We start from the raw sequence: 21933 nt of genomic DNA, 5'->3' as shown, positions 1-21933 counted from the left end.
GTGTGGGTCTCCACATGGGGTTTGTGTCTGGGGCAGGGTGTGCAGGACAGCTGCTGCTGGAGGCTGTGGGGGTGCCTGGCCCTGAGACCTCCCATTTGAGAGGTGATGATCCCTTTTCCCTGGTATTCCTTGAGTTCCTGCAGGAGAAGGGCTACACCAAGGGACCTTTTACTTCTCCAGGGGATGTGTTGCCTCTGCAATCACTGCACACAGGGCTGGTGCTGCCGAGAGGTGCAAAGCCTGTGAGACATAACCCAATGAATATTTTATGAATCCCGAGCCAGCAATTCCTTTGCTGTTCACAGCATTCAAGAGGCAGGACTTTTACTGTGAAGCATAAAGAGGGAGTTTAAATTTTGGATTAACTTCACTTATGCTAATCTCTTCTTTAGATCATGCCTTAAACACCTGCCTTGAAAGCTTGGCTACATTGAAAAGCAAAAGGTATCATAGAAATTCAGCCTGAATATGATCTCCAGGAGATGGCACTGTGAAACAAGTCTTTCAGCATCCTAATGCCACCTCCCAGAGACCAGCTTCTTTCTGAATTAGGGCTGATGGATAAAAAGAAGACAAAGGTAGAAGTGAAAACCCTGGTCCAGGAGCTGTTATGAAATAAGGGCCTGATGGTGTCTTTAACTCCTGTAAATATTGTGATAAGGTGGGGTGAAAGCTTGGAAGCTGAAGGCCACACTTTGTTGAGAGGAGAGGGAAAATGCAGAGAAGCTTTGCTGTGAACCTAGGAGCAGTCCCAGGAAATGAGTATGGCAGAGGAACTAACAGGAGCTGCACTTGACTGTGGAGGTGGCCCCAGGTGATGTCCTGTGTCTCCTCTCTGACACCAAGCTCCTGTTTGACACTCTCCACCCTTTAGCTCACTCAGGCTGGACACTGTTAACCAGCCCCAAATAATTCCCCAGTGTCAGCTGCACAGCCCTGCCCCTTTTCCAGTGCAGGGCAGCTTGGTGTCAGCATCCCAAAAACAGGCAAATACCTCCAGAAGTGGAGATAACCACATGCTTTGGGTTAAAAGGAAACCTGGCTGCCCACTCTCATGTTTATCACAGATGAAACTCCAGAGCCTCAACTTTGCCATTCTACCTGTAGAAAAGTTGTCTCAGATCCCCCCATTTGCTCTGTCTGCAAGGCTAATGCCATTTACTCGAGAACGCAAATGTCATCTCAGCACCATGTTAAGCTTGTGGGATGCTCTGAGTCCTTCAGGCACCTGCTTAAATTTGGGCCAGAAATGGATAACCAAATACACAGCCACCTACAAACCCCATAATATCCCCCAGAGCATTTCTCTTCCCAAGCCAGGAGAAAAGAGAAAGATTAGGACTGTTAATGGCACATAACATCATTGTTTGTGTGCGTGCTTGTGCCTCCTTGTGTAGGGGATCTTTTTACATCTCCATCTATCCTCTATGAACCTGCTGAAGGCAACAGCTTGGAAAATGGGAAAAATTGTCTGTCTTAGTAATCTTATCCCGCAGATCAGGAACTGCTAATATCTGATCTAAAGTAATGGGAGTGTCTGAATTTCACTGGGTTGGAGAGTTTTCGTGTGTCCAGTTATGGAAAATTTGGAATGTGAACAGTTATGTCATTTGGGAGTGATCATCAGAGGCAACAGCAGATGGATGTTCATTACAACTTGGGCACTTGGTACTCAGGTAAGTTTTTTTTATCAGTGCTACTTGCATAAATGTGCTTTAGTTAAAAACAACAACAAAATGCAGATGTGAAACTTCTATTCACAACTTGAAATATAAGATCAGGGGTCATGGTTGCCAGCAAATGTAGCACTATGGAACATGCACAGCAGAAATTAATGGAGTTGCTTTAGGTCAGTGGAAGATTCATCCCTGAGTGTCACTGAGTCTGAAACTGGAGCTGATCTCAGTGTGGGTTTCTGCCAGGGCTTAAATCCACTTTACATCTTGGGTTACTACACTGGGCACAATTCCCTATTTCTCAAAGCACTTCCTTTTTTTCCCAATGATGCTCTCAAAGCTAGTATTAAAATGAAATCTCTCCGCAATTACTGCAGTTCATGTCCACTAAACCAATTTGTATTCTCAGCAATGAGCAAGATGCAAAGTCTTTGCTGCCAACAGGAGCTGTTATTGTCATCTCCAGCTCAGACCTGGTATAAATCTGCACCTTTTCATTCACATCTGAGAGCTTTGTTGTGGCAGCCTCTTAGAAAAGTTCCAAGGGAATTTTGTTCCTCAGCTTTAATTGCTATTATTTTCTTTTTTTTTTTTTTTTTTTTTTATACCACCTCTTTGGACACCATCCACAGAACTAATTTAGATTACAAACTCTTAGAAGGCTTTCTTCCACATCTCTCCATACAGGGCCAATTGAACCATCAGTGCTTCAGAAATACTCTCTAAATGAAACTAAAAGAGAAAATCAAGATGAAGAGGGAAGGAGAAGCTCCAGAGAAGACAGTGGAACCAAAACTTCTGGGAAAACATCTTAGGCCCGAATGGAAATAAAGCATAGAGGCATCTGGTGTTAAAAGGAGATGGAGAAACACCTGAAGTGTTGTGAGAGCCACTGTGGCTGTGTCTGTCTGTCTCTAAACTGGATGATGCTTTAGATGAAGAGAGGCTGCAGCCAGAGGAATCTCTGTGTGTCCCATATTCAGAGCAGATTAAAGGGAGAGAACACAGATATGGTGTTTGCAGAGCATCTTCCTTTCAAAAGTAAGTTGAAAATTTGAAATGTCACTGTGCTGAAAATGTCACCCACTTCCACAATCATCTGGATAAACAGGACTTCAGTGCTCTCCTGGCATCTAGTTGGGGTTTTGGTCTTACTTTGAAGTTCTGACAGTGTTCCCTTGCTGTTTTGAAATCCCATCCAGCCCAAAGCCTGAAAATAGGAACTGCTTGGTTTGTATGTTTTCCAGAAAATCTGCTGGAACGGGAGTGGCTGAGCCCATGGCCTCTCAGAGTGTGAATGACAAGAACATGGATTGTGCTGAAGAAACACTCTCTGCAACATTTGCTCTTCTTTCCCAGTCTTCACTATCTTCTCAAATGTATTCCAGAATCAAAATATTTCTTCCTCTTTATTCCACTCCTTACTTGTCTTCTTGCACAAAATCCATGAGAGGCTGGTGGAAGAGAAAGGGATTGGAGAGAGTGGAAGAGAAAGGGATTTGGGAGGTTCAGTGATGAATCCCCAGCAAGAACCAGTGAAAAGGGTGCTGGTGCTTGCAATAGGGCAGAGAAGAGCTGGGGTCACCTGTGGGAAACCAGCGCTTCCCCAGGGGTGAGATCACCGTCCCTGCTCCTGCAAGAAGGGATGCTCACAAAATCAACCTGGAAACTTCAAACCTCGGCTCGGAAATGACCAGAGAAAGGCAAGTGGAGACAGCACTTGCATGTGAGCACGAGGGATGACACAAATTTGGCAGTCCAGGTGTGGGGATGGACACAGCAGCGTTTGGGGTTAATTCCAAAAGGAATTTGTGGAAAGGAGAAAGTCCAGGACTGGGTGCTGCCTCAAAACCGGGATGTCCCTTCCCTCTGCTCTCCTCCAGACCTGTTGAATGTGTGTTGCCTGCACCAACCCCCACCTCGGAAGAAGCTCCAAAAGCATCCTCTTGAACCCTCAATCGTACCAATCGTGCCTGCAGGGAGACGGGAGCCGGGGCTCCAAAAATCCCCCTCAAAGATGCTTTACACAGTCCCTGAGCAAGGCTGCAAGAGGGGAGGCGAAAATCCTGCAAAATTCACCCCCAGCCCCGCTGCTGAGCAAACCGGGGTAGGGGAAGCTCTGGGATCAGCGGGCGGCCGGAGCATCCCGAGAAACCCTGGCTGCAGAAGCGGGGCTTTATCCCATTCCCTCCCAGCCCAAGGGATTTTTCTGACCCCCCCTCCCGAGAGCAGGGCCAGGCGGGCGGGGGGCACGGGCAGTGGTGCCTGGCATGATTTCCCAGTCCTGCAGCGGGGCTGATTTTCTCGAGAGGGGAGGGCAGGGTATCTATGCAATGTGAAAAATCCCGCAGTGTGGCCGTACGTGCGAACACCCCCGCAGCAGCACAGCCGCGCACACCGGCGTGCAGCGCGATTCCGCCGTGAATCCCCCGCGCTCGCCAAAGAAAGGAAAAACCATCAAATAACCCGAGAGAAAAAAATCCCATCCGATGACCTGAGGAGCAAAGGAGGGAAAGTTGTGCGTGTCCCTGCGCGCCGGGAGGGCGGAGGGTGCCCACCAGTTGATTTTACATCCCGCCTTGTGCCTTCGCCGGCTTTTCTTGATATATTTTATTTATTTTCTGCAACAGGGAATAAACAGGTAATGCCGGAGCCCGGCGAAGCGGAGGGAACGGGCGGGCTGAGGGATGCGCCGCATTTTTTCCTTTCGCTCTTTTCCCCGTCCTCTTCCCCCGTCACCCTCCGTGGAAGTTTCTTGGCGACACGAAACGAGGAGGAAAAGCGAAATAAAAGGTTGCGGTGAGCGGTGGGGAGGGCAAGCCGGGAGGCAGCGCTCCGGTGTTGAAGGCTTGGTATTTTGCGGCATTTAACGCGCGGGCGGCCAGCCCGGGATGCCGCTGCGCGCTGCCCCGCGCCGCGGAGCGCGGCCGAACCGCGGCATCACTTCCACGCCTGGATCCCCTCCCTGCCCTCGCCCGCGGAGCCCAAATCCCCGGCGGAGGCGCGGCTCAAGGCGCGGAGGCACCGCGGGCGCGGAGCAGCCGGGGCGGTGTGGGTTGGGATGCGCGCGTGATTATTTTTTACGGATTTTTTTTCTTTTTCTTTTTTTTTTGAATCCCTTTTCTTGAAACTGCTGAAAAAGGTCAAGGAAGGAGTTGGCTGCTAAATATTAAAAGGGGAAAAAAAAAAAAAAAAAAACAGCAAGAAAGAAAGGAAAAAAAAAAAAAAAAAAGCCCTAAAAAGAGCGGCAGGCATGCGCACTGCGCGGATGCCATATTGGAATGAGTCTGCCGCGGGTGCGGGCGCGGGCGCGGGCACGGCTGGGCTCCGCTCCGCGCAGCACCGCGCACCGCTCCGCGGGGGGAAAAAAGGGGGAAAACACCCCAAAATAAGCCAAACTCGCACAGGTAAGGCACAGCGCCCGGTAGCCACCCCTCCCAAGCCCTCCCGGCTGGCATTTCCCTTTATTTATCGGGTTTGGCAGCGCTTGGGCGGAGAGAGTCGCTTTCCCCTTTCCGAGATGTCTAAGAATTATTTTTTTATTCTTTTTCTTTTTTTTTTTTTTTTAAGCGTGAGAGGTGGGTGTGGATATTTCCCCCCCCCACCCCGTTTTCCACAGGGTGAGCCCGCGCCGGAGTTGTTGGAAGTGTTGGCGTGCCGGGGCTGAGCCCCCGGCCGGGACCGGCGCTCGGAGCGCGGCTGCCGCTCCCCGGCTGCGCCCCGCGGGCCGGGAGGCTCCGCGCTGCCTCTCGGATGCATCGCAGGCGTGCGGGGCTTGCTTTTTACCTCGACAGATCGCAGTTTAGATGCTCTCCTCTCCTTTTTGCTCCCCTTTCTTTCCCCTCCCTTTCCCCCCTTTTTTTTTCTTTTCCCCCCCTTCTTTCTTTTTTTCTTTATTTTTTTTTCTATTATTCATTTTTATTCATTTTCCCCTTTTTTTCTTTCCTTTTTTTTTTTTTTTTTAAAGTTATGCCTATCGTTTTTCTGCTTTTCTGCCAAACGCTCGTGCGACCTCTTTTCAGATTTACAAGGCTGATGCACATCTCTCGAAAAGAGTTATTTTGGGTGTGCGGGTGGTTTTCTTCTGAATCTGCGGGGGAAAAGGAGGCGGCGGGGAAAAAAAGCTGCTGCAGGAGGCGAGAGGGAAGGGGGGAAAAAAAAGGAAAAAAGAGAAGAAAGCAATCAGCTGTGCCAAAATGTGCAGCCCTGATCTAGACATATTTTCCCGTAGCGCTCCCGAACTGCGGTAAATGAATATTTATAAAGCTTGTTCAACATGGCGGGTTAAGGTGTCTTCAAAAACTGCAAATAAACATTTTGAGAGGAGAAAAAAAGAGGGAAGGCGGGGTGCCACGCGTTCGCTTCAACTCTCTTTTGTTGCTCGGAGAGGTGCGCTGGTGGATTCAGTGCGGAGGGATGAGGATGGGATTCCCAATTCGGGGTCCTCCCCCCGCAGGACCCGGCGGTGGGAAAAGTACCGGGGCATTTGTGTGTGCTGGGAAGGGACGTGTGGAGTTGGAACCGCGGCCGATTTGCCTTTGAATGCCGAAATCGCAGGCGTGCCGTGAGAAGAAGGAAAAAAGAAAAAAAATAAAATAATGCGCCGGGAGACGGAGCGCTGATTTATTTTGCATTAGCAGTAGACATGTCGTGGGATGAGATGTCCTGTTGGAGCTGTCAAACCTTCCTGGGCGCATTCAGCTGGGGATGTCTGGGGTGGGTTTTTTTGTTTTTTGCATGTTTTTGTTTAGTAAAAACGCTCTGGAATTGCTCCACGCGGAAATTCGGGCGGCAGACAAGCGACTTGGGCAGTGCGAGCTGCATCTCTTTTGCAGAGAGACCCTAAAAACCCCACGGGGACGGAGGCGAATGGCAGCTTTTGCAAAGCAAGAGAAGGAGTTTGCAGAGAGTTCTCCGGGAGTTGTTTGCGCCCTTCCCGGCTGCCTTTTCCAAATGTATTTTCCAGGGGAGTGGAGGAGCGAGGCTGCCTCAGAGGCAGGGAAAAACTTCCCCGGTAGCGTGCGGGGAACACTTCGGTGCTGCTGTTGTTTCACCGAGCTTGTAAGGTGTTAACTTTGGAGCATCTGTGTTTTGAAGTGTGGGAGGCGATGGGATGCTCCAGCACCTCAGGCTGTCAGTGCCTGGGTGTGGATGGAGGAGCCAGGGAGGATCCAGGAGTGCTGATGAAGAGCTGATGTGCTGCTCATTTCCCTGTGCCTCTCGGAGATGCTGCCCAGAACCTCGCTGGGATTTTATTTAGCAGGGCTGGTTGGCGATGCTGTTTGCACACCTTGTCGTGTAGGGTGAGATTTCCCATTCCAAAAGGGTTCTGATCCATCAACCCACCCATTTCCCCTTCCTTTCTCCAGTCCCTGCCAGGACCAAGCTGGCTCAGGGATCCAGCAACCTCACATCACAGGGTACGGTGGTGGGGAGGGTGGCAGAGGAGAAGATGTTGGTGAAATTGTGATTTCTTACGAAAATAGAAGAAAATGGCATTAGTTATAAGCAGAGAGACTTGGAAGGCAGTTACCAAACTGTGGTGGGATTTGGGTGGCAAAATCCAAGAGCTGCAGTGGGGTTTTCTTTGGGATGGAGCCATTGCAGAATGGAAGCTATCTTCTCTCTCTGCCCCCCATGCATCTCCCCATCCCCAAATTTGTTGTCCCTTAGACAGGACAGCTTCTAAAATCAGTTTGTGCCCCTGTTGCTCTGGGGAAGAAAGTGTGGTAGCAGAGTGGTGACCTTGTGTCTGAGCAGAGAAGCAGCTTCACCTGGTTGTGTGATGGGGACATGGAGGTGGAAGGGATTTGGAAAGGTCTGTGGAGATCCTTCTGAACCTGGGGCAAACCTTCCCCAAGGAGTTTCTTCTTCTTACACAGAGAAGGGTGCTGGCCAGGATTTAGTGCAATTTGTTTTCTGTCTCTAGAAGCCTTTAGGTGAAAACAGATTTGATTTCATTTGCCTCTGGCAAAGTAAGAGCAGGTGAGGCAGGTTCTTTCTCTGGGGTTGGGACTCTTGCCTGGGTGAGCAGGGATCCAAGTGGCTTTTTTCCTCCTCTTTTTTTTTCCCCCCTCTCTCCAACAGATTATTTTATGAAAGGGGAGAAAATATCCTCACAAGTCTAATAACTTCAGTGCTTATAAAGGATTAGGTCCTAATAACTCCTATGATAAGATGGAGGCTTGGTGTAATCTGTTACTAAGTGAAAATCTAAAAGCCATTTAAATAAATGCAGCAAAGAGCTATCGAGAGATTGGTACCTTGTACACAGCAAGGAAATAACCTTTTTAATGATTTTTAGGGGGTGCACTTGGTAGTGTGACAGTAAATACATTATAAGCAAGAGAGTATAATTTCAGTTCTATATTGAGAAAACATTTGCAAATATTCAACAGATGTTACATGTGGCAGAGGTGGAGAGTGTGTTTTGCACAGATGTAAGAACATCTGCAGAAGACAGTATACAGTTATATAGCTGTGATTATGAGTGATAATTGACTGGCTGGACAGGCAGTTGATGTTTTAATGAAGCATTTATTAAAACTTTATGGAGGCGTTACTAGAAATATAGTAAACGCCACAACTGCCAGCACTTTAGGCTGGGGATGCTTTTTCCCCTCTCCTGGCTTGTGCTGAGCTGGTGTATTTTGGTTCACTGTTTCTGGCCTTTCAGAGCCATGGGATGCTGGTCTGAGATGAGTGAGGGGGTGTGACATTAACCTTGCTGAAGGACAGGACATGGTAGAGAAGGTGCCACCTTGTTCGTCCAGCAGATACTGGGGGAGAAATTCTTGGCTGGGAGGGTGGTGAGGCTCTGGCACAGGTTGCCCAGAGAAGCTGTGACTGCCCCTGCATCACTGGAAGTGTCCAAAGCCAAGCTGGACAGGGCCTGTAGCAACCTGGGATAGTGGAAGGTGTCCCAGTCCATGGCAAGGGGTTGGAATGAGATGATCTTCAAGGTCCCTTCCAGCTCAAACCATTCTGTGTTTCTGTGAATCTTCAAGGGCATTTCACTGGTTAAATTCATGTTGGTGTGGGGTAAGCAGAGGCATGGAGAGCATCTGAGGAGGCTTACAAGGATGGTGATGGTTGAAGGAGGTGACTTGTCCCTGACTGTGTCCAAATGATAAAATAAAGGAGTTGTGAAAAACTCCAGAACTTGTGACAGATAGCCAAAACTTGAAGCAGAGGAATCAGGAGCCAAAACTTGAAGCAGAGGAGCCAGGGATGTGTTCATGATGGTTCACAAAAAAAAACAAAACAGTGTGGTGACCACAGGGTCCATCCATGCTTTACGTGACCTGAAGGTGTCAGAAGTATTTTTTTACTATGAATATTGATGCAGAGTCTGTCAGCTGGTGCAGCAGGGTCCTCAGTGCTGAAAATGAAATGCTGTTGATAATAGTGATGCCGCCTGCAAATGTGGGTTTGTTCTGTCATTGTAACATCTGGCCCCTAGGAGCAAGGTTATTTTTTTTAGGATTAGAGTAGCTGATGGTACCTTGTCAATATTTAAAACTCATCATTTGAAACTGTTGATCTTTGCATGACAGACCCTGATGAAACCTGTCAAATCCATCCTATGGGGTTTTTTTTGGCAAAAGATTTCTCTTTCCTTTATTTTCTGTTTCTTGGGATATGACTCCTACAGAGGTTAAAAATGTTGGAGTTGCAAAATAAGGAAATGCAGAAATAAGAGCGAAGACTTCTCCACTGACATTTAAAAAACTCCTGAAAAAGTTTATTTTGAGATTGGCCTTTTGTAAGACCTCAACAAAGCATTCTTGTGAAGGCTGATTTGGAAAATGTGTTCACAGTTACTCCCATTTCTATGAATCAGAAGTGTTGATCTAAAATAAAATAGTAATAAAAAGAAAGAAAAAAAAAGCCTAAAACCAAGCAGCTCTTGACAGCTGACCCAGGGATCAATTCTGAGTAGGTGTGAGGCTTAAAAAAAAAGTATGTGCAGAATCCTTGCTATTTTTACTCCCAATTCCTGCTTTCGTGACTAATACTCTTAGCATCACTGGGTGGCTTGTGCAAAAGAGCCTTTTCTTGGGTAAAGTTCTGAGACTCAATTTGAATAAAAGTTAATTAGAAAGCCATGCATTTATTTGCTTGGCAAGGAAGTGGAATTCCCTCCTAAAATCCAGGAGGTGACATTATGCCTGCCTCTGCTGTGTAGGAGATCAGGCAGGACAGGCACGGGCTGAGGATATTTAAAGTCTAAAGGGTCATAAGTCCTTTGTGGAGACTTTTGGGTAGAAAGCCATAGCTCTCCTACGTGCATCAAAGATACATCTTTAAAGGAAGTTCAGGAAAAAGCAAAAATTAACTGGTTCTTGGAAGGTGTTTTGAGTGTGGGAGCTCAGTGCAAGTGTAAGATCAGGCTCCCAAGATGTTTGTTGAGATGGTGCTGAGGCATTAAACCTGGATGTTTTGCAGCAGCTCTCATGTTCACAGGAAAGGGAATCCAATTTGTTTTACCTTGGAGAAATGGGGTGGAATTAGCCCTGTAAATGTGACTTGTAGGACTGTACGAGTTAAAATGCCTTGTGCAATTTGGTTATTGGTTAGACCTTGGCAGGGCTCTGCTGGCTGCCCTCACGTGTGCTTGGTGAAGGTCCTCCTCTTCCTGCTGTTATGCTGTGAGGTGGCTGGAGGTGGTTGTGAGGGCTGGATCTTGTTTAAATTTTTCTTTTTTTGGCAGGTCCTTCCAGTCAGTGAAGCTGCTTCTGGATGTAGAGCACTGACAGGGGTGTAAGTGCGTGTAGGACTAAGCCCAAGTGCTGATCAGCTGTGCTGTTTAAGTGAGCCAAACAGTGCCAACATCTAAAATGTCATTTTTTTCCTAAAAAGTGTTGGAGTCAGATGGCAGATGTTTCCTGGATTCTGGCTTGCATCTTGGTTTTTTTTTGTTTTTTTTTTTTTTTTTTCATTTTTGAGAAGGGCTCTGAGTGCTGCAAAGACATAGAAGGCAGAACTGATTGCCCTGGACAATGGGAGTTTGGTTGATGAGGAGCTTCTGAATTGGGCTCTAAATTAAGTCCGTGAAAACAGTGTTTTGTGTTTCCTGCTGGGTGACTTCTGTCTCTGGGCTGATTGGTCCCACTCAGGGGGTCTGACTGATTAATTTGGTCCATGTGGCTGCTCTTTTGAGGTAAAAAGCATCACATGGTGGGGGTTGGAACTCGGTGATCTTTAAGGTCCTTTCCAGCCCACTCCACTCTGTTCTGTGATTTTGCCTAACAAGATGAGGTGTCTCAGGATGGTAAAAGCAGCTCTGTGTCTACAAGTTACCCATCTCAAAGGCTTCTTGGTTTCAGCTCCGTTTCAAACAGAGGTGGGAGAAGACAGAGTGTTGCACATGATTGTTGAAGTTCTTTTTCCTGTTATAAAGGACATCAAGGACATTATCCCAATCTTCTTCGTGGCCCTGGTTCAGCTGAGAGCTTTAGAAGATGCCTAAATTTAAATATGCCGTGTTTCCAAGTAGTTGGTGTATGTTGGGTGCTTAGCATGGGTAGAAGTGCTTTACCAAAGTGGGGGGCAGCATCATGGAAATTGCCTGTTGAGTCGTGAAGGAGGTGCAGACACCTGTTAGGCGACAGAACAGCTGGAAACAGGGAAGATTAGTATGTGGTGACCTCCCTCTCCCTGGGAGACGTGCTTTGTGAGGTGCTGAAGGTGGGGATGTCCAGGGTTCACAGGGGCAGTGACAGGAGTGCAGGTGGGCAGCAGTGCCCCCTTGCCCCTGCTTCTAAAATGTCCAACTCCCTCAGGAGAAGGAAAATTGAGTGAAAAAGTGCTTTAATTTTTGAGATTTGATCTAGTCCTTGGAGAAATTTGTGGCAGGTTTTGGCTTGAAGTCCATCTCGAGGACCTTAGGTTTTATTACACACAGGACAGCTAAGAGGGTAATGTGTACCCAAGCCTGGGTGTCTGCCTGTCATCTCCCTCTTTTTTTTTTTTTTTTTCCCCTTAATACTGCAGGGCTTTTTGCAGTAAACAAGTTAAGAGTCTCTAATTAGGGTTTATTTTACTTTCTGTTATCTTATCTTTCTACCATTTATCTCTGTGTGTATCCTGGACTCAGGAGTGTGCCAGGTAGGGAGGGTGAGAAAATTGCTTTATGGAACAGTTTTGCCTTGTTGGCATCAAAAATGTGAAGATTTTGGCACCAGTGCAAGAAGAGAGTAGAGCAAGGACCAGCTGAGTTACAAGGGCTGCCACCACCTTGCACAATCTCTTCTCCACCTTGTGTTTTCAGAGAAGTTTGGTTCCTTTCCTTCTCTGACTTCGAGATAGACAACCCAGACTATCCCTGCTCTGACGGTTCCCTAATTTCCTGTTTTTACATGTTTTTTCTCCAGGCTTACTCATTTATTTTCTGCTGCTGGACAAATGCTGCTTTGAGGAGCAGAAAGATGAGCCCTGTTGAGTGGCTGGAGCAGGGGGACTGGAAGGGGATGTGGTCTGACCATCCCTTACCCCAGGGCAGGATTAACTCTACCAAGATCAGTTTCTGGACACATTAACATCCTGACTCATCCAAAAAGCAGAGCTCTGTGCCCTTCCCACAGTATATCCTGCTTCTTCACCAGATTCATTATAAGTGATTTCTTCTCCTGCCCAGATCGTGTCCCCTCCCTGCAGTTTCAACCAAGCTGCCTTCTTCAGTCCACCAAGAACATGGAAAACAGATTATATTCTTTCCCCATTCCGTTGTTTTATATGTATTTGAATATTCTGAATATTCCTGGTTCTCCAGAGTACATGGGGTTTGTTTCTTCCACCCCAGAGTGCAACACAGAGCTGTTTAAAGCAGTAAATTTCCCTTATTAAAATCCTTTGGGGTCTTCAATATGAAAGAGAGATTGTCAGTTCATATAAGTGAAAACATTTGGTGAAGGAAGCTCTCAAATAAATAATAAAAAAGCCCTCACAGGAATTTGGAAGAAAAGGTCCTTTAAAGGTTTCCAGCTGGTGCTTTGTCTGAGAGGAGAGACAGGCTCTTTTTCTAGGAGGTGAAACTGTTACTTGATGTGTTCAGTAGCCCCTTTGAATGAGCTTCCACTGCATTGTGCAGATGCTCAGGGATGTGAGTATTGTGGGAGGCTGTCACTAGCAGTGCATCCTGGATCATGTCCCACGGGGATGAGATCCCCTTTGTCCTGCTCCAGGACCAGGACCACGTGGCATCTGAGCATGTCCCTTCACTGGTCTAGTGGAAGGTGTCCCTGCCCGTGGCAGCAGGGTTGGAACCAGATGATCTTTATGGCCTCTTCCTACCCAAACCATTCTCTGATTCAGCTAGGAAATTTGGATATTTAAAACATTAGCAGGTGCTGTGCAAGAGCAGGAACCCCCTGAGGGTTGTTCATCTCATCTGAATTTCAGGTGTCTGACTCGGACCACTTAAGTCAGTCATCCTTTGGATGTGATTTTTCTTGGCTTGGTTTAGGCTGGATATTTGGAAAAGGTTCTTCTCCCAGAGGGTGGCTGGGCACTGCAACAGGCTCCTCATGGAATTGGTCACAGCACCAAGCCTGGCAAAGACCATAAAGTGTTTGGACAACACTCAGGCACGTAGTAGGATTGTTGGGGTTGTCTTGTGTAGGGCCAGGAGCTGGACTTTGCTGAATCTGGTGGGTTCTTTCCAACTCGGGACGTTCTGTGATTCTCTGACCCTGCAGCCCTGCTGCCACTCTCAAGTGTCACCGTGCTGAGAGGTGGCACCGTCTCCAGTCAGTGTCTGTTGCTGGATTTTGGAGGGGCCAAAATCAATCCCCGATCGCTGGGACAGCAGTGGAATTTATTTCTCCACCATTCAGGACTCAGCATCACATTGGCACACCTGGTTCACTATTCAGGCTAGAGGTTTCAAGGATGCAGGATTTTTTTTTTTTTTGTCGTCCTTGTGTCAATCGTGATTAACCAAGCATGCATTGGTGGGAGAAAGTAAGATTTTCAGGAGTAGCTGTAAGGAAGAGCCCTAGGGGTGCTGGATTTGTGTGTGGGTGAGGGACCTCTCCCTACAGAGGATCACTCCAAAGGAAGAAAAACCAGGATGGAGGTGACAGGAGATGAGAAGTGCAAAATGGTGCGAGGAAGCCAGTGCTGTGCTTGTACAAAGAGCCAATATTGATACAGATGACAAGGCAGCACGCTGGAGATAAAGGCAGGGCTGAGACTGACAGCCGTGGGAAGAAGGAAATAAAAGAAATTCTTTATTATATTGCCTGGCTTTTCCTGCCTGTGAGTTAAGAGCCTGGATCTGAATTAAATACCAAGGGAATGGAAGCTGCGTGGGGGGAAGAATCGGATCAGTCTGAGCCACCACTGTGCAGAAACAATGGGCAAGGGATCTGAAACCAGGGAATTTCCCCCCTCCGTGCCCTTTCAAATGCATTTCATAGGATTTTCCTTTGTGCTTCTGCCTGGTGTAATGTCACCTTGAGCCTCTTCTGGTGCTGTTTCCCATCACCTTGTTCCCAGGCTGGCTTGTAGTCCTTAATTTGGTTTCCAGTGGATTTCACACTGGCAGAGGAATTGAGTATGGTGGTGTGTGCTGCTTGGGTAATGTTGATGATTGCAGGCCAGCCAGTGTGCTACTGTTAACAGTATGGCTGGGGACTCTGTTTGAAGTGTTAATTAGCAGCAATTAATAAGAAGTGAAAAATTAATACCCTGTGTCAGCTTTCTTTGCTAGTTAGTTATATCAACACTAAAGCTCAGCGCTATTTTGAGGCTGGTGTTTGTGTAAGAGTTTGGTCTTGTTGTCACATGCTGTTGGGAAAATACTGAAGTGCTCTCCTACCATAACTGGTAAACTTGTTATTCCCAAAATAAGCCAAGTAATGGCCTCTGATAGATCCAGTTTCCTTGGGACGTGAATGCTCTTAACATGACGTTTCAAAATCAGTTAAGTTGTCCATAGCTTAAGCAAAAAACGCATTAAAATAGAGTTTGAAACCCCAGAAATGCTGATGATGTTGCTGAATGTGCCTCAGATTCTCTGTTTCTCCCTTTTAATTGAAGTGGGCTCAAACCCAGTCCCAGATGGGGCCACTGAGAATGGCTCCCAGTTGTGTTGCTGATACCTTGAGCAGGTTCCTGCTGATTTGCCCATTCACTTTCCATTTCTGATGGGATATTCCATAATCCAGGGGTTTGAGTCCCTCTCATGGGTCTGGTGGCAGATTTGGGGCTTGGCTGTGTAAAAAAAAACCAAAAAAAAACCACACAAATACTGTTGTTGTCTGATTGGGCACCTTCAGCTTTTTGTCAGCTCATAACTCTGTTTTATCAGCATCATAGAAGCATCACAAGATTTAACTACAGTACCAAGAGGATTATGTTTCTTCTTGGTATTTATATTGTTACCCCTGAGCTCTCCTTAAGATGATGGATTTGTTGTGTTTAAATTGATACTTCTGTTTCTCTCCGTTCTTTGAATTTTTTTGGTAGACCCAGGTTATCTTCCATCCTTGTCTGGTCCCTGGCAAAAATTAAAACAGCCACATCCCCCCAAGGTTTAGTTTCAGCTGGCATCTCCCCTCCTCTCACATTTAACAAGCTTGATGTAAAGTCCTGATACTTAGCTAATTTATTATTAATGATATTTACAGAAGTGTCTCTATTAAAGTAGAAGTGAGGGTTTTTTTTTTTTTGACTTTCAGTAAACTGACTGCTTCTAGTTTCATGGTTAATTGAAACTTAATATACACTGGGGATGAGTGATGTGTATGTTCTGAGGTTAGCTGCACTCAGAATACTCGGAGTCTATAATACACTTAATTCATTAGCAAGTCTCATGTCAACAAAGAATAAAGATGTAGTGCTGTAGTGGCCATGGCAGTGGGAAAAGGGTCATATTTGTGGAGTACTTAAAGTATGCTGAGCACTCTGTGAAGAGACTAACAACCATATTGCTCTGAGCTGGGTTATGATCTTCATGTTTTAAAATACTTCTTTTTTTCTTTCATGAGCAGATTCCTTTGGGGTGGGGAACAAAAATTTCTAACTTTGCCTGAGCAACTTTTGATGGAGGTTGAATCACCTGCCTTGGTAATTTGCTTCCACCAGTGATTTTTTTGTGAAACACCCATGGCATTTGCAGGTTTGAATTGCAGCTGTGATTGCTCCAGCAGACAGTCCTGCCATGGTCCGGATAACGGATATGAGACACTTGACACGCTCCTCATCTTTTTCAGTTCTGATAAAACTGCTCACACACGTCCATTTCTTCTTTCAAATTGCCATGGGAGCAGCCTTAAAAACTGGGAGGGAGAAATCCACGGCAGAACACTCTCCTCCTTTCTATTTTATAACCATCATATCTAGTCTTCTAGAATATGCCTCCAGAGTAGTAAAAGTTGAAAAAATCCCATATATTTTTACAATCTTATTACATCCTGCTTTGCCTGGCCTCTGGCAGTAAACTTCTTTCCTACTTTTAGTCACACGTTTTGCAGAGCAGTTGGCACTGGTGCTGCCAGCACAGTCCTCTCTGTCATGCAGGGTTTGGAGGCTCCTCTAATAAGCAGGACCAGTCCTCCCCATCAGATATTCTGGACACACACCTTCCCTACTGCCTGGCTTTGCTTTAGCATATCTTGTGTGAATTGCTGGTTCCCTCTGTGCCCATAACCCCAGCTCTTGGTTTCTCTTTTTCAGTCGTCCTTTGACACCTCGTAATTCATCGGCATCTCAGAGTTTTACTGAAAAGCTCACTTTGGAGTTGTTTTTAATCTATTCCTGCAGGTGTATCTCGGGCTGTTGCTTGTCTGGTGGCTTAGTGTGGCTGGTAATACAGTTCTCATTTAGTCTGGTGTCTGATGCAAGATCTGATCAGCCTGGGTGCCCTTCCTAATATTTTTTTTCATTTCTGTTTGTTTGAATTGAACTTGGGATTTACTGTGGTCACTGCTGCTAGAAGAAACTCCTCTGCTAACACAATCCAATTTAAAATCAGCTCGTATTTCCTGCCCTGCATGTTAAAAGTGGTACAGTTACCTTAGGTCAGTCCTCATTCAATAAACAGTTGCAGCCAGCACTACTTCATGAAGGTACCTGCATTTTGCCTGCTTAGTTTTATTTTCTAGAGCTACTCCAGTCTCTTTCTCATGAGTATCTTTGTTGCAGTGTTTCCTCTGTTTCATTATCACAGATCTCTTGCTTTGGAAGTTTGAATATTCATGGAGTGAAATACATCTCACCCAGTGTTACTCATCAAAAAAAAAAAAAAAAACAACCTGGAAATCAGGGGCTGAAATGGCTGGGAGATGGTGGAGATGGTTTTTCAGCATGGGTTGTGCTGCCTTGTGGGCTCATCCTTCTCTCTGGTAGCATTGGGAGCTGGAGGGAACTTTGAGATGTGAAGCCTCTGGATGCTGTTTATTACCTCATTATCTTCTCTGTTGTCATTATTTTTGCTGTTGCTGTTATGATATTATTGCCACTAAGATCCTTTGTTGTGGTTTTCATCCAACCCCAGCTTCAGGCTGGAGACAAGAGCGGGATGGAAGAGTCACCATCAGAGGGTCACAGAATTATTTAGGTTGTGAAAGACCTCTAAGATCTTTCATCCCAACTGTATCAAGGTGGGGTGACATGAAAACCATCGGGAAAGGCCGAGGGAATGGAATGGGTTGGTGTACAGTAAATCACTCATTGCTTTTTTTTTTTTAAATTTTCCTCGTAGCTTGTCCTCCTTGCCGCAGGATGAATTAGGAAGGCAAAGCTTCTTCCTCTGAGCCATGGAGACGAGGGCATCCTTCATTGCAAGCATGAGAGAGACCCAGCAGCTCTCCCCAGAGAAGGATCCCAGCCCAGCCAACGGTGATGGGGAGCAGTTTGATTCAGGTGAGCTCCCCTTCACCCCCCACGAGTCCTTGTCACTGCTGCAGCTCCTCACAGGTAGAGCTGGGAGTCAGGGAGGCATTGGGAATGGTTGTACAGCTCCAAGCCCTTTTTTGGGTCTTGGACTGTGTTCTGTTATTGATGAGAAATAGGAACTTTTCTTCTTCTGGATCTCACCTGCAGTATGGATCAGGTATTCAAAATTTAAACAGCCATGGAGAACCTTTCCCAAGGCATCATATTGTGTTCTCCCAGCTTCCCCAGCATTTTTTATTCTGTTGAAGTTTTGTAGTTAAGAGAGACAGAACAAACATTCAGAAATTTACAGCATTTCTCCTTTGTTTTGACCTTCCCCCTCGTTTCCTTCACTATTTTTTTGAGTGCTTCAAGCGAGGGGGCTTCACATGCACTGAGGAGAGGAGAGCTGGTCACATGTTGTCCTTGTGCTCATGACTGGATGCTTTGTAATGCTCTGGGATGGGCTCTTGAAGCTGTGAGGATCTGCTGTGCTAAATTTGGGTGTTCTATGGTAGATGCAGAAAAGTAAATGCTACATTCTGGTGATTTTTGGTGGAATCAGATGCTTTAACTTCCCATATCCAGCCTTAGCAGGAGGAGACTGTGTCATATGATGAAAAAGTACATTATGGCTAGACCTAACCTACTTTCTTTCTGAAGCCAAGCTTTTCCCTGCTTCTCCCTCAGCATGTCAGAAATTCTGCCACTCAGCCTTCAGTTTCCTCACTTCTTGTAGCAGCTCAATGATTTTCCTGTTTCCTTGGTCACCAGATCCTTGGCTTTCCAGATTGGACACGTCTGGGCTGGTCATGTCACCACTGGATCTATTTTTATCTGTGGTAGAGAGATAGGAATCTCTAAGATGAGATTCAGTTGGCCAGCCATAGACATTTTCTTGGGGAATGAGCAGAACTGGCCTGCAGTGCCTAAATTTTGATGGGGATAAGGATTTTGATGGCTCTCCCAAGGCTGTGCCAGAGGTCTGTGGTTGATCAGGTGTCTGTGTGTCTCCCTCTCCCCACACCTCTTGTGGGAGCATTACAGTGCTCTCTTCACTCAAAAAGTCATGTATGTGTATCTAGGTGCTATAAATAAGATGTCTAAGCAATTTGCCTTAAATACTTTCTCCTATGGTGAAGCCTGGGAAAAAAATCTGCGTTTCTGGAGCCACAGGGTTTGGGTCTTAATATCCCTTTTTTTTTGTTTTTTCCATAGCTGAACATTCCAGGGGGCTATTAACAGCTGGAACAGTTGCATTTTTATAGTGTCAATGTATGAGCACTTTAAAGCCATTGAGAGGCTCGCAGATAATGACTTGTTGATTTTATTTGTCATCCTGGGCTTGTTTATACATCACCGTATTGTAAACCAGCCAGCCTTGACTCTTTCATTAAGAAAAAGCTCTGGACCTAAGTAGCAATAATTGGAAAGGGACTGGTATGTAAAATAGGTTTAATGCCAGATTTATCACCTTTCAGGGTGTCCTGTGCTCCTCAGCAGTTGGGTTTTTGTGATGGATGAGGAGATTTGTGTGCAGCCCTGTTGCACGTGTCGGGGTTTTGGGTCCTGTGGGCTGGTCTCATCCCTGTGCCAATCTGTGTCTGCTTTGGATGCCCCCCTGCCAGAATTCCAGCAGGGAACAAGGTCCATTAAAAAACCATTTTGAAAACATACAGTCCCTTCAGAATCCGTTGTGGTGAAATGAAGCAAAATAAACCACTGATGCTGTGATAAATGAGTACTCTGACATTATTTTTACAGACCTTGTAAAAGTAATTTCCTGATAAAGTCTGCAGATAAAACATGGTAGAGGAGCCAGGCTGGTGATGTGTCAGAGAGGAATGAGCTGACAGCGAGGGAAGGCTGCAGCTCTCACTCTGCCTTGCCTCTGGGCCTTGAAGCCTCTTTATTTGGGTTCAGAAAAGAGGAATCTGGGTGGCATTTTATTCAGCAGGTGGTGGTGTGAGTTTTGCTGGGCTTGTGAGAGAACCTGCTAGTGAGAGTCACTGTGCTGGCCTGTGGCAGAGTAGGTCAGGGTTAATAAGGTTGTGAAGGACTTGATGCATCCATAACTAGCATCTAGTTATGTTTGTTAAAAAGCTTTCTCCAAATTCTGGAGAAGATTCTGACCCCCATGGAGACATTGCTCCTTGCAAGGGCTGGGGATTATGCCCTGAACTGACTGAAAACCTCTGTGGAATGAATCTTTCCTGTAAGAATGCTGAGGAAGGCTGGAGAAAAGGAGACACGTGCTGAAGGAGAGACTCACACAGGAGATTAGAGCAAAAACAGGAATAAAAACTGAGTAAACAGAGAGCATCCTGCACTGAGGGAAAGGGAAATACTCTGAAATGAAAGTGCCTGACCAGGAGAGGAGAGCGCCCAGGGCTGACCTGGAAGTCATAGCAACACAGAATTATTTAGGTTGGAAGAGACCTCTAAGAGCTTTGGGTCCAGCCATTCCCCCAGCACTGCCAAGAGCACGCACTGCCAAGCCATGTCCCCACGTGCCACATCTCTGTGCCTTTTAAATCCCCCCCAGGGATGGTGACTCCACCACTGCCCTGGGCAGCCTGTTCCAAATGTCCTGTCCATGTCCTGAGGTGGAGATGCCCTTGGGATTGTTGGAACAGCCCATCCCAACCCTACAGACACAGGTGGATGCAGGAGCAGGGGGAGATGAGGCAGGGGGAATGATGCACTTCAGGCTTTTCATGTCAGGTGCTTCTGACCTTTGGTGGGATGGAGATTGGTTGTGCTCAGGGTAAAAAGTTGCTTAAGCAATTTTAAGCCTGGAATGGTTAATCATATCTGCCCATCAGTAGATGGACTAACATACTTGGTTTTAGAGGCTCAGCCTTTGAAATCTCTGCACACAGCTCTCCTCTATAACATGAACTCTGCAGGGTTGCAGGCATGAAGGCTGAAAAATATCCCTGTTCATCTAAATTGCCTGCCTGCATGATACAGAATTTTTCCACCAAGTTCCTACCTTGTGGTTAAGTTGTGGCTTATCATTCAGTCAAGGTTGAACAAACCCCTCATTCTGGGTCAGATAGCTCAAGCAGAGCCAGCTTCTGAGCCTGGAGGTTTTTGCAGTGATTGCAAAAATCAAAACAAAGCCCATTCTTTATTCTGCCATGAATTTGTCTATTTTTGGATTGTAATCATGGAATTGGGTTGTTTCTTGCTGAGTTGAAGAGTCATCTGGTAGCCTCTTTATCACTGGAGTAAATGTTGATTTGCATCTTCATTATTTAAGAAGATGATTTGAGTTTAGGGCAAGGAGTCAGACTTGATGCAGCAGCATGCAAGTGTTTAACAGTGTTGACAGCTCAGCTTTGAACTCCCAGACAGATCTTTACCCTCTCCACCAGCTCTGTCTCAAAAACCCTCTTCTGATCCCCTTTTTTCACCCTCACCTACGTGGGTCTGGTGCCACAGGCAGCAAATAAAAACTGTGTCTTCCCCTTTTAATAATGAGAGATTCCCCTTGCACAACATAATTTTCTCTGGCCCTGGAAACTGGAGACCTGTAGCAATAATTGCAATAAATTAACCTAGCCTTTTTCTTCATAAAACTGTCTGGGGAGGGTTCTTAATTCAGTTTGTCGTGAGTCACTTTAATTACATCATGACCACACTGATGAATGTTCGGGCAGGTAAAAGGTCTCGCAGAGTTTGCCTGATAAATGCTTATTGCAAAGAGCTCATTGCTAGACTGTAAATATTTTTGCTCTGGGGATGAAACTGGGCTTGCAAGATTGCTTGGGAACGAAATGAAAACAATCAGATTTGGCTGATTTTCTGTAAGTGAAAGAAGATTTATTTTTAATTATTGCTGGGTGTGTTTCAGAGATGGTTTGGGGCCTTGGCTCTGCTTCAGTGTGGTTACAAAGGAGGACAAGGAAGAGTGGTCATGTCCAGCCCTTGCTGTGGGGAGGGACTGTGTGGGGCAGTGGTGTGGTTGGGGGAGAGAGGACACAGAGCCCCAAATCTGAACGGGAGCAGGGAGTAAGAAGGTAGTAGGGGTGTAGTGAGGTTTGGGGAAAGCAGCTGTAGCCTTGGGGGAAAAGGGTTTATCTGAAATTTATGGGTGCAGTGATGCTGAGGAAGGAGAAGAAGGGGTGGCAGGAGTGAAAATGGGTCTCACTCACCCCAGGGGCTGGGGTGCTTGGTCTACACATGGCTCAGCCAACAGGAGCATCTTCTGATTTATCACTGGGGCACTGCTGTAATTACCAGTGCGGGGGGAGCCACTTTGAGGGCACAAGGACATTGCACCTCGGTGATGGTGGGCAGGCAGCCACCCGCCTCCCTCGCAGCCAGGGAGTCATCAAATGCAAAATAGAAGAGCACAAGTGCCTCTTGC

General features: G+C 46.4%; 1 protein-coding gene across 3 annotated transcripts in view; it reads left to right on the top strand.

Annotated features, from left to right (window-relative positions):
• Window positions 1-4199: 4199 nt before the first annotated feature.
• Window positions 4200-21933, top strand: part of SFMBT2 (Scm like with four mbt domains 2) — a 106506-nt gene continuing 88772 nt past the window's right edge. The window contains exons 1-2 of one of the 3 annotated variants that reach the window (XM_068189430.1): window positions 4200-4317; window positions 17386-17546. In XM_068189430.1, the coding sequence (XP_068045531.1) occupies window positions 17441-17546 (106 nt within the window). In that variant the 5' untranslated portion in view covers window positions 4200-4317; window positions 17386-17440. Of the gene's footprint in view, window positions 4318-4934; window positions 5084-17385; window positions 17547-21933 lie in introns of those variants that run through there. The other 2 variants (XM_068189429.1, XM_068189431.1) reach the window with 2 other exon arrangements.

This window comes from Anomalospiza imberbis, chromosome 5, assembly GCF_031753505.1.
Source record: "Anomalospiza imberbis isolate Cuckoo-Finch-1a 21T00152 chromosome 5, ASM3175350v1, whole genome shotgun sequence".
NCBI classification, from domain to species: domain Eukaryota; kingdom Metazoa; phylum Chordata; class Aves; order Passeriformes; family Viduidae; genus Anomalospiza; species Anomalospiza imberbis.
This window is presented reverse-complemented; position numbering and strand designations above follow the sequence as displayed.